The sequence below is a fragment of the Hemitrygon akajei genome, chromosome 4, assembly GCF_048418815.1.
Source record: "Hemitrygon akajei chromosome 4, sHemAka1.3, whole genome shotgun sequence".
Taxonomy (NCBI): Eukaryota; Metazoa; Chordata; class Chondrichthyes; order Myliobatiformes; family Dasyatidae; genus Hemitrygon; species Hemitrygon akajei.
The window spans coordinates 194,484,728-194,496,860 of NC_133127.1; the positions used below are offsets into that span (position 1 = coordinate 194,484,728).

Sequence of the window (12,133 nt, forward strand, 5' to 3'; positions counted from 1 at the left end):
TCGCAACCCTGACTGGTCAAACGAAACTGTTACCGAAGCAGCAGTGAGGATTCCTTCAATGAGGAAACAGACACAGTCACGGAGAGAACATACAAACTCCTGAAGAACATCAGCGGAATTGAAACGGGCTGCTGCACTAACCGCTCGGCTACCTTGCCACCCGGTACTATCTTCAAGGAAAAACTATAAACATTTCAACCGCTTTCTCTGGCAGCTCGTTCCATCCACAGAGCAGCCTTTGGATGAGAAGGCTGCCCCTCGAGTCTCTCCTCTCTCACCTAAACCTATCCACCCTAGTTCTTGATTTCCACAACCCTGGGAAAAGTCTGAGAGTATTCACCCGGACTATGCCCCTCCTGATTTTTATAATAAGGACATTCCTCATTTTTGTATGCTCCAAGGAAAAAGTTCCATCTTGTCTAACCTCTCTCAATAACTCAGTCCCTTGAGTCCTGGCACCATTGTGAATATTAGGTGCTGTGTTGTCTGACGTGGGCGATCGTGGTCTTTCCATGACCACGATTGTTCTTGGCAAGCTTTTCTACAGCAGTGGCTTGCCTTCTTCTGGGCAGTGTCTTTACAAAATAGGCGACCCCAACCATTATCAATACTCTCCAGATTGTCTGCCTGGTGTCAGTGGTTGCGTAATCAGGACTTGTGATCTGCACCGGCTGCTCATACGACCATCCACCACCTGCTCCCATGGCTTCACGTGACCCTGATCAGCGGGGGGGTTGCTAAGCAGGTGCTACACCTTGCCCAAGGGTGACCTGCAGGCTAGCAGAGGGAAGGAGTGCCTTACACCTCCTTTGGTAGAGATGTATCTCCACCCTGCCAACCATCAAACCCTGGCAACGTTCTCATTTATCTCCTCTGCATTGTTTCCAGCCTAATGTCATCTTTCCTACAGCAAAGTGATTAAAACTGAACATGATATTCCAAACGCAGCTTCACCAATGTCCTGTACAGCTGCAACAGTCCGGACGTTTATTGGCTTGGTACGGCAACTGCTCTGCCCGCGATCGCAAGAAACCGCAGAGTTGTGTACACATCACAGAGATCGGCTTCCCCTCCAAGGACTCCGTCTACACTTCTCCCTGCCTCAGTAAAACAGACAACACAATCCACCCCAGACGTTTTTGCTTCAACCCTCTCTCATCGGTCAGAAGATACGAAATCCTGAAAGCTCGTATCACTAGGCTCAGGGACAGCCCCTACCCCACTGTTGTAAGACGTCTTGTACGATAAGATGGAGTCTTGGCCTTACAACCTATATTGCACTTTACCATTTATCTGCACTGCACTTTTTTGGTGACTTTTACACTTTATATGCATTTGGTCTACTTCTGCACCTATTGTCTATTGTTTTTGCTTAACCATGTTCTACCTCAATGCAACGTGCAAAGATCCGATCTGCATGAAAGACGAGCTTCACTCTGTATCTCGGATAAGTGACAATAATAAACCAATTCCACTTTCAACGCACAAACCACTTACAAGCACACTAAAAAGTCAGCTGTTCCTTCTCCCAACCATTAACCCAATAGATGATGGCGTTATTGGGGCAGATACCGAAAGTCTGGGACTAGCAGAATAATGTTTCAGCGCAGACTAGAAGGGCCGAAGGGCCTGTTTTCTGTGCTGTAGTGTCCTATGGTAAACAGTGTGCAAGACAAGCTTTTCCCATGTGACCATAACAAACTAATACCAATGAACACCGTAACAATACCTAGACTCTCCCTGTTCAAAGTTCATTTACATCATATTAAGTGCATATATGTCACCATACACAACCCTGAGATTCTTTTTCTTGCGGGCATTCACAGCAATACAAGAAACACAATAGAATCAATGAAATTACTGTTTCACCAGCCCCGGAGGGGTGGGGAAAGCCCTTAGGCCGCTTATCCAGAGCCTGGAGCTTAGGATCCAGGGTCCAGAACCGCAGCCTGTCGTTCTGCTCTGACACAAGAGTCAGAATGCCCTGGGTTTGGGCAAGACTGGGCCCGGGATCACACTGCGAGCCGGGGGACGCGGGCTTGGGGTTGCGGTTTGGTCTGAGCCCCGGGAACTCGGGGTCAGGCCTCAGGCCCGGCGTCCATGCGTGGAGGACCGGAGTTACGGCGGCGGCGCACCCACCTGCACCACTTTAGTGAACTCCTCGTACACCCGCTTCTTCAAGTGCGCCGCCATAGTCGCGGCGAAACGCGCGGCTCGAAACCTCGCCGGCTTCCGTCGCTGTGACGTCACACCCGGACGTTGTGTCCAACAGAGTGAGGTTTGTTGTCCTGACATCGGTCGTGATTTTCTTTTGTGCGGCAGCAGTGCATAAGAATATCTCTTACAGTAACAAATCAAATAAACAAAAGAAAGAGGAATAGTCAGCTCGTGATCATGGGTTCATTGTCCATTCAGAAATCTGATGGCAGAGGGGAAGAAGCTGTTCCTGAAACATTGAGTGTGAGTCTTCAGGCTCCTGTACCTCCTCCCTGATAGGTTATACAAAGAGGATCCTTAATGATGGATGCCACTTTCTTAAGCCATCGCCTTTTGAAGATGTCGTTAACAGACATCCCACCCTGCAAGAACTCATTTCAGGGAGGTAGCACCCCCTCCCCCCGGTTGACCTCCAAGGGTGTATGTAATACTTTGTTTAGTGATTTCGTCTAATCTCTAAACCAAGTTGGGTATTTGCAGAAAATGTGACATTGAAATATGTACTTATATTATCAAGGAGTCGTTTTTACAACTTTAAGCAAGTCTAAAGGGAGTTTGGCCTCATCGCGTAGGACATCAATAGAGTAGCTCCTTAGCAGCTAGCCAGCTAGTTTAAATAACGTTAGCTATGCTAATGAACGAGTGACACCTATTAAACTCACCTCAACGTGTCTTTTACATTTTAACCCACCAGGGGCAATAGAAAAGTTACTTTTGCAAACAGTGCAGTGAGCAAGGCTGTCATTATTTTTGACTCCTGTTGGGCAGGTGTACACTTTAGTGTAGTCTGGGGTGAAGTACATTTTATATTTTCTTTTTTTGGAACACTCTGCCATGGCGCTGCAGGACACTAAACTGAACTGATGGACAATGAAAGAGAGAGAGAGAGAAGTGGACTGTAAAGCCCCCCCCCCCCACAGAAAAAAACTGATAGGTCTACTTAGCACAAAGAGAAACCAATTAGGATGCTCTCTCTTCCTGTCACTCTTCCTCCCTCTCCCTCTCAAAAAAATCGATTTCTGGGATATTGTATATAATTTGTGGGCATCAGGGAGCTGCTATCAATATGCGGGAGACTCAGGGAACTTCCGGGAGAGGTGGGATGTCTGCCTTGATGCTGGGGAGACTAGTGCCCATGGTGGAACTGGCTGCCACTTATTCCAATTCTGTGTAGTGGAGCCACCATACCAGATGTGATGCAATCAGTGGAAATGCTCTTTACAGAACATCTGTAGAAATTTGCTAGAGCCTTTGGTGACATACCAAATCTCCTCAAATGTCCTAATGAAATATAACTGCTGTTGTGCCTTCTTTGTAATTGCATCAATATGTTGGGCCCAGGATAGATGCTGACACCCAGGAACTTGAAACTGATCAGCCTTTCCATTGCTGATCCCTCGATGAGGACTGGTTGGTGTGCATTCCCCTGAAGACACTGCCTGGCATGTCCCAGTCAGAATGCTCTCCATGCGCCATCTGTAGAAGTTTGCTAGAGTCTTTGATTCATGGGTTGTGGGATTCAGAAGCTGAGGCAGCATTTAACTGCCCATCTGAGCTGCCCTTGAGAGGACAGAATATTGAACATTACAGCAGAGAACAGATCTTTCAGCCCACAATGTTGTGCCAACCTTTTAACCTACTCCAAGTTCAATCTAACCCTTCCCTCCTACATAACCCTCCATTTTTCTATCATCCATGTGCCTATCTAAGAGCTTCTTAAATGTCCCTAATGTATCTGTCTCTACCACCACCCAGAGAACTTACTCTGACAGTCCCACTATACTTTCAACCAATCACCTTAAAGTTATGCCAAGGGAAAAAGTCTCTAGCTGTCCACCCTATCTATGCCTCTTATCAATTTATACACCTCTTTCCTCCTTTAGTTCAGAGAAAAAATGTAGCTCGCTTAATCTTTCCTGAGAAGACATGCACTCTAATCTAGGGAGCACCCTGGTAAATGTCCTCTGCACCCTTTCTAATGCTTCCACACCCTTCCTATGAATTTTATTAGCTCACTCAACCTACCCTCAAAAGACATGCTCTCTAATCCAGGCAGCAGCCTGGTAAATCTCCTCTGCACCCTCGCTAAAGCCTCCACATCTTTCCCTCTGCAGCAATGCGAAGAAACTGCCATCTTCTTCCTCCAAGCGCTGTGGAGGCAAAGCAGTTGAAAGGCAGAGATTGGCACACAAGCGTCGGAGGGTATTGGGGAGCACATGGGGAAAAGGAACTGAGGTCAAGGCTGGATTGCCCATAATCTTATTAAATGTTGGAGCAGGCTCAAGGAGTTGACCAGACAACTCACGTAATGCCATCAAATAGCACTTGACCAATGAGGGGATGAGGGCCAGATAAAGGTGGTAAATTGGTTTTATTATAGACACACGTACAATGAAAAGTCTCCGGTCATTTCTCCCATTTCTCCCTTTTTCCATTCTCCATTCTGGTCAATTCTTACCCCCTTCTCCTCTCCTCATCTGTGCATTATCTCCCTCTGGTGCCCCTCCTCCTTCCCTTTTCCTTTTGGTCTACCATCTGTCCTATTGGATTCCTTCTTCAGTCCCTTACCTTTCCCACCTATCACCTCCCAGCTTCTTACTTCATGCACAACACCGACCCACCTTCCCCCTCACTTGGTCTCACCTATCAGCTTGTACTCCTTCCCTTCGCTGCACCTTATTTTGACTTCCGTGCTCTTCCTTTCCAGTCCCGACGAAGGGTTTCAGCCTGAAACATTGACTGTTTATTCCCCTCCGTGGATGCTGCCTGACTTGCTGAGTTCCTCCAGCATTTTGTGTGTGTTGCTCGAGATTTCCAGCACCTGACTGATTGTTGTCCTTTGTATCCAATGACGACAGAATCAATCAAATCAATCATCAAAAAAAAAATCAAAAGACGTGTCCAGTGAAGTTTTTAGAGGAAAAGCTGTTGCACTGGGCAGTTCCTCTCTCTCGACCTTGGAGGTCCGGTTCTGGTGGTGTGAGAAGTCGTCACAAACTGGGGTCTTTCCTGGTTGCAGGGGATGACCATGACTTCTTTTGTGTCTCATCGTGCCCTTCACTCTCCACAAACCACCTTCCTGGACGTTGGACCTCACTGTAGATCTCATCCGCCCAGTCCGCCAGAGCTGACTTCACACGCCAGGACAGGGATGTCCCTATCTCACTGGTATGAGGCGCGTGGGCTACCCTCACCTGATTTAGCCCGCCTGTCGAAGTGGTGTACTGGGCCGCTGTCGCGTGCAAACAGCTAATTGGAGCTTCGGCTGAGTGCTGAGTGTCCGTTGGGGACCAAAGGTGAGTGAGCTGCCCCAGAATGGATACAACAAGCCCCCTTCACCAGAGGTGCTGCTCCTCCCTGGACACCCCATGCACCCTGATTGGATGTTGGAAGATTTCCGGCATCTGCAGAATAGAAAAGACGAGAACCATAAAACTACAAAGGTGATTAAAAATAATAATCAGAGTTACACTGACTACTGCTGGTAATAAGGTAATAATTATCATCCTAATAATGAGGGTCATGTGACACTGTATCACGTCACTGGGTGTCACATGATACCATTTCTCTTCAGCGATTGGTCACCTGGAAACCTGAACCACGATTCACCTGACCAGTTCATTCACCCTTCCACGTTGCCTCCTCTGTAGCCAAGTTGACTCGGACAGGAAAATCTAGTTTGCCTTGTTTTAGTATTTATTTATTTTTGGTTCGGCGTCTTTGACATAGCTGTCAAAGAATGACAGCTATGTAGAGCGGCTAGGAGGGAGTCAGAGGCTGAAGAACCTGTTGAAGGAGTAACCAGCTCTGAGATTTGGTGACATAAAAGAGATCAGCTGTATTAGGTTTAACTTTATTTGACGAAAGCACATTGAAATTATACAGTGCAATACCTTGTTTTGTATCAACGACCATCCCAGTCTCGGGATGCGCTGGGGGCAGCCCACAAGCATCAGCACACTTCCAGTGCCAACAAAGCACGTGCACAGCTCAATAATCCTTTGGAATGCGGGAGGTTATTCTCGAGAGGGAGGGCAAGAACCCAGATGTTGTGGTCCATGTAGGGACCAATGACGTGGGTAGGAGGAGTGAGGGGGTCCTGCGTAGGGAGTTCAGGGAGTTAGGTGCGAAGCTGAAGGGCAGGACCTCCAGGGTAACAAATCTCAGGATTGCTACCTGTGCCACGTGCGAGTGAGGCAAGGAACAGAAGGATTATACAGATTAATACATGGCTGAGAAGATGGTGCAGGAGGGAGGGCTTCAGGTCTTTAGATAATTGGGCTTTGTTCCAGGGAAGGTGGGATCTGTTCCGACGGGACGGTTTACACCTGAACTGGAGCGGTACTAACATTCTTTCAGGAAAGTTTGCTAGTGCTTCTCGGGGGGGGGGGGTTTAAACTAAATTTGCAGGGGGCAGGGATCCAGAATGTGAGGGAGGATAGCGAGAGGAAGAATAAAGGACAGGTGGGGTCTACACGGTTCCGGAATATTAAGTGTGTAGTAGAGAAAGGTGAGGCGGAACAAGTGATAAGGAGGACACATGTACAGAGGGATGGTCTGACGGAACATGGAGTCAAATGTGCAGAAAGAATAAGTAAATTTAGGAAGGACAACAAAATTCAAGGGGCGTATAGCCTGATGGGAGTTCGGGGAGCTGGGTTAAGCACAATAGGCAGCGATTCAAACAGAGAGAGGAGAAATAGGCTAAAAATTCTATATCTGAATGCATGAAGTCTCAGAAATAAGGCAGATTAGCTTGAAGCTCAGGTGCGAATGGGTAACTATGATGTTGTTGGGATAACGGAGACATGGCTGCAGGGAGATCAGACCTGGGAAATGAATGTACAAGGGTATATGTGCTATCGTAAGGACAGAAATGTGGGCAGAGGGGGTGGGGTGGCCCTGTTGGTGAGGAATGAGATTCAGTCCTTTGCAAAGGGGGACATAGGATCAGGAGAAGTAGAGTCTGTGTAGATAGAACTGAGGAACAGTAAGGGCAAAAAGACCCTAATGGGTATTGTCTACAGGCCACCAAACAGTGGCATGGATATTGGGTGCAAGTTGAATAGGGAGTTAACATTGGCATGTGGCAAAGGTAATGTCGCAGTAGTTATGGGGGATTTCAACATGCAGGTGAACTGGGAGAATCAGGTTGGTGCTGGACCACAGGATAGGGAGTTTGTAGAGTGCCTACGGGATGCATTCTTGGAACAGCTTGTACGAGAGCCAACCAGGGACAAGGCTATTCTGGATTTAGTGTTGTGTAATAAACAGGATTTGATAAGCGATCTTGAAGTAAAGGAGCCATTAGGAGGTAGTGACCATAATATGATAAGTTTTTATCTGCAATTTGAGAAGGATAAGGGCAGATCGGAGGTGTCAATGTTGCAGTTGAACAAAGGAGACTATGGAGCTGATGCACCATCAATAACTCACGCTGAGACTTAGGAAGTGAGATATCGGCTTTTATTGACTGAAGAACAACACTACATCCTGGGAAAATGAGGGAGAGCAGCAGACCACAGTCGCCTTTATACAGGGGTCTGTGGGAGGAGCCACAGGAGCAGTCAGCAGGGTCTGTGGGAGGAGCCACAGGAGCAGTCAGACAGGTATATCTAGTTCACCACAGGAGCCATGAGGGAGGAGCTGGCCAAAGTTAACTGGACGGATATCCTAGCAGAAAAGACAGTGGAACAGCAATGGCAGGTATTCTTGGGAATAATGCACAAGGTGCAAAATCAGTTCATCCTCCAGAGAAGGAAGGATTCAAAGGGGGGAAAGGGGCCACAGTGGTTGACAAAGGAAGTCAGAGATTGCATAGCATTAAAAAAAAGGAAGTATGACAGAGCTAAGGTGAGTGGGAAGACAGATGATTGGGAAATTTTTAAGGGACAACAGAACTTAACTAAAAAGGCAATGCGGGGAGAAAAAATGAGGTACGAACGCAAGCTAGCCAGGAATCTAAAGGAGGATAGCATTAGGTATGTGAAGAGAAAGAAGATAGTTAAGAACAATGTTGGGCCCTTGAAGAATGAATTGGGTGAAATTGTTATGGGAAACAGAGAAATGGCAGAAGAATTTAATAAGTACTTTAGATCTGTCTTCACTAGGTGTGGTGAACTCCATATACCTGTCTGGACTGCTCCTGTGGCTCCTCCCACAGTCCCCTGCTGACTGCTCCTGTGGCTCCTCCCACAGACCCCTGCTGACTGCTTCTGTGGCTCCTCCCACAGACCCCTGTATAAAGGCAATTGAGGCCTGATGCCCGGCCTCATTCTCCAGGATGTAGTGTTGTTCATTCTTCCAGTCAATAAAAGCCGATATCTCACTTCTTACGTCTCAGAGTGAGTTATTGATGGTGCATCACTAGGGAAGACACAAGTGATCTCCCAGATGTATGGATGGGCCAAGGACATAGGGTAACAGAGGAAATGAAACAGATTGACATTCGGAAGAAAACGGTGATGAGAAAACTGATGGGACTGAAGGCTGACAAATCCCCAGGTCCAGATGGTCTGCATCCTAGGGTACTAAAGGAGGTGGCCCTGGAAATTGCGGATGCATTGGTAATCATTTTCCAATGTTCCTTAGATTCAGGATCAGTTCCTGAGGATTGGAGAATGGCTAATGTTATCCCACTTTTTAAGAAAGGAGGGAGGGAGAAAACGGAGAACTATCATCCTGTCAGCCTAACATCAGTAGTGGGGGAGATGCTAGAGTCCATTATTAAAGATGAAATAGTGGCATATCTAGACAGCAGTGATAGGATTGGGCCGAGCCAGCGTGGATTTACCAAGGGCAAATCATGCTTGACTAATCTATTGGAGTTTTTCGAGGATGTAACCAGGAAGTTAGACAAGGGAGATCCAGTGGATGTAGTGTACCTCGATTTTCAGAAGGCATTTGATAAGGTCCCATATAGGAGATTGGTGGGTAAAATCAGAGCTCATGGCATTGGGGGGAAGATATTGACATGGATAGAAAACTGGTTGGCAGATAGAAAGCAAAGGGTAACGGTGAATGGGTGTTTCTCGGAATGGCAGGTAGTGACTAGTGGGGTGCCACAGGGCTCGGTATTGGGACCACAGCTGTTACGATTTACATCAACGATTTAGATGAAGGCATTGAGAATAACATCAGCAAGTTTGCTGATGATACTAAGCTGGGTGGCAGTGTGACATGTGATGAGGATGTTAGGAGAATTCAGGGTGACTTGGATAGGCTGGGTGAGTGGGCAGATACTTGGCAAATGACGTTTAATGTGAATAAGTGTGAGGTTATCCACTTTGGGAGTAAGAACAGGAAGGCAGATTATTATCTGAATGGTGTAGAGTTAGGTAAGGGAGAAATACAAAGAGATCTAGGAGCGCTTGTTCATCAGTCACTGAAGGTGAATGAGCAAGTGCAGCAGGCAGTGAAGAAGGCTAATGGAATGTTGGCCTTTATTACAAAGGGAATTGAGTACAAGAGCAAGGAATTCCTTTTGCATTTGTACAGGGCCCTGGTGAGACCACACCTGGAGTATTGTGTACAGTTTTGGTCTCCAGGGTTAAGGAAGGACATCCTGGCTGTAGAGGAAGTGCAGCGTAGATTCATGAGGTTAATTCCTGGGATGTCAGGACTGTCTTACGCACAGAGGTTAGAGAGACTGGGCTTGTAAACACTGGAATTAAGGAGATTGAGAGGGGATCTGATTGCAACATATAAGATTATTAAGGGATTGGACAAGATAGAGGCAGGAAATATGTTCCAGATGCTGGGAGAGTCCAGTACCAGAGGGCATGGTTTGAGAATAAGGGGTAGGTCATTTAGGACAGAGTTAAGGAAAAACTTCTCCCAGAGAGTTGTGGGGGTCTGGAATGCACTGCCTCGGAAGGCAGTGGAGGCCAATTCTCTAGATGCTTTCAAGAAGGAGCTAGATAGGTATCTTATGGACAGGGGAATCAGAGGATATGGGGACAAGGCAGGAACCGGGTATTGATAGTAGATGATCAGCCATGATTTCAGAATGGCGGTGCAGGCTCGAAGGGCGAATGGTCTACTTCTGCACCTATTGTCTATTGAAACCAGAGCAGAGCAGTCGGAGGAAACCCGCAAGGTTTTGGAGAGATCTTACAGACAGCGATGTGAATCAAAACCTGAGCTTATACCTAGCACATTGTAAATGCCGCCTAGACAATGGGCCAAAAAAGCCATTGATGAGGTGCCAAATAAAAAGATGAATGAAAGAAAGATTTGCATTATTTGTCATGTGCACATCGGAACAGTGAAGTGTGTTGTTGGTGTCAACAACCAATACGGTCTGAGGATGTGCTGTGGACAGCCCACAAGTGTGGCCATGCTTCCTGCACCAGAGTAACATGCTCTCAACTCACTAATAGCAAATTTTACATCTTGGGAAGATGGGAGGAAACCGGAGCATGCGGAGGAAACCCACGCAGTCATGGGGAGGACATAGAACCTCCTTACAGACAACAGAGGGAATGGAATCACGACTGCTGGCGTTGTTAATCGCTATGCTACCGTGTACCTCTGGGGTCGGATGACATTAACCATGTCGAGCAAGACACAAGATGCTGGACTGGAGGTGCTTGGTGGTTCAGTCTGCATCTATGGATGGAAATGAACTGTTGATATTTTGTGTCGAGACCCTTAGTAAGTGTCAACCTTTAGAAAAATATATCATCTGTCTAATCTATCTATGCCTCTCATTATTTTATAGACCGCTATTAGATCTCCCCTCAGCCACTGGTAATTTAGAGAACACAATCCAGGTGTGTCCAATCTCTCGTTATAGCACATGCCTTCTAATCCCGACAGCAACCTGGTGAACCCCCCCTTCTGTACCCCCTCTACACGGCGAATAAAGTTGGTCCTTGTTCTCATCTTGTGTATATTGCTCGTGTATCCAGCCTGGAATTCTACAGAACTCAGTGAAGTTTCACATCGCAGTTCTAACAACTTTCTACAGGAGCACCATCGAGATGTCCTGTCTGGCTGCATCATTGTGTGGCAGGGACGCTGCGAGGCATCGGACTGCACGACACTACAGAGGACAGTAAAAACCACCGAGAGGATCACTGGGGTCCCCATGTCCCCCTATTCGTTAGATTTACGAGCAGCATCGCAGACGAAGGGCCCAAAGCATTGTTGAGGATCTCTGCCACACATCCCACGATCTCTTTGACCCTCCACCATCAGGAAGGAGGTCCAGGAGCATCAGGACTAGGACTGCCAGACTGGGTAACAGCTTCTTCCCTCAGGCTGAGAGAATAATGAATTACCCGTCACCACCAAGGTCTTGTCACCAGGACAGTGAGCTGGTTACTGTTCTCTATTTACCAGTGTTGCACACTACATGGATTTTGATTGATATTTTATTAATTTGTTTTTGGTAATATTTTGTTTTATGTGCTGTGCATGATATATGTTTTGTGGGTGCACAGTGGCTCAGAGGAACGTCGTCTCATTTGGTTGTGTATATGCACAGTCAGATGACAGCAAACTTGAGCTTGAACTTGTGTGTCCAGCCCCGGAGCTCGACGAAGTTTCATACAGTTTTGGAACTTCTGTTATTCCCTCTCCTGCCACAGTACAAACAGAGCAGGGAGTAATAGTTCATGAACACAAAAAATCGTTTGTGAAAAGCAAATGTGTTTGCTCTCCTGTGATCAGAATTCAAGTTGTAAGGAGTTTCCAGACTGAACAGGGACTGGAACAGATTAGAGAGCTGCGGAGGAGAGGGACAAAAGTTTTGTGAGTTAACCCCGAAAATGCTGGGGATATCCATGAGGTCAGGCAGCGTGTGTGGAGAGAGGAAGAGTTAACACTTCACGGTCTCACCAGCACTGGAAAGTGAGCAGTGGCACTGTGGTACAGCCAGTGGAACTGATGCGTCACAGTGCTGGAAACCTGG

General features: G+C 47.0%; 1 protein-coding gene across 1 annotated transcript in view; it reads right to left on the reverse strand.

The window, feature by feature from the left end:
- The window catches only part of ints4 (integrator complex subunit 4), a 97,389-nt gene extending 95,126 nt beyond the window's left edge, over window positions 1-2,263 (reverse strand). Inside the window, exon 1 of the mRNA XM_073044319.1 lies at window positions 2,140-2,263. Within this exon, the coding sequence (XP_072900420.1) occupies window positions 2,140-2,193 (54 nt within the window). The 5' untranslated portion in view covers window positions 2,194-2,263. The remainder of the gene's footprint in view (window positions 1-2,139) is intronic.
- Between the last annotated feature and the right edge of the window lie 9,870 nt (window positions 2,264-12,133).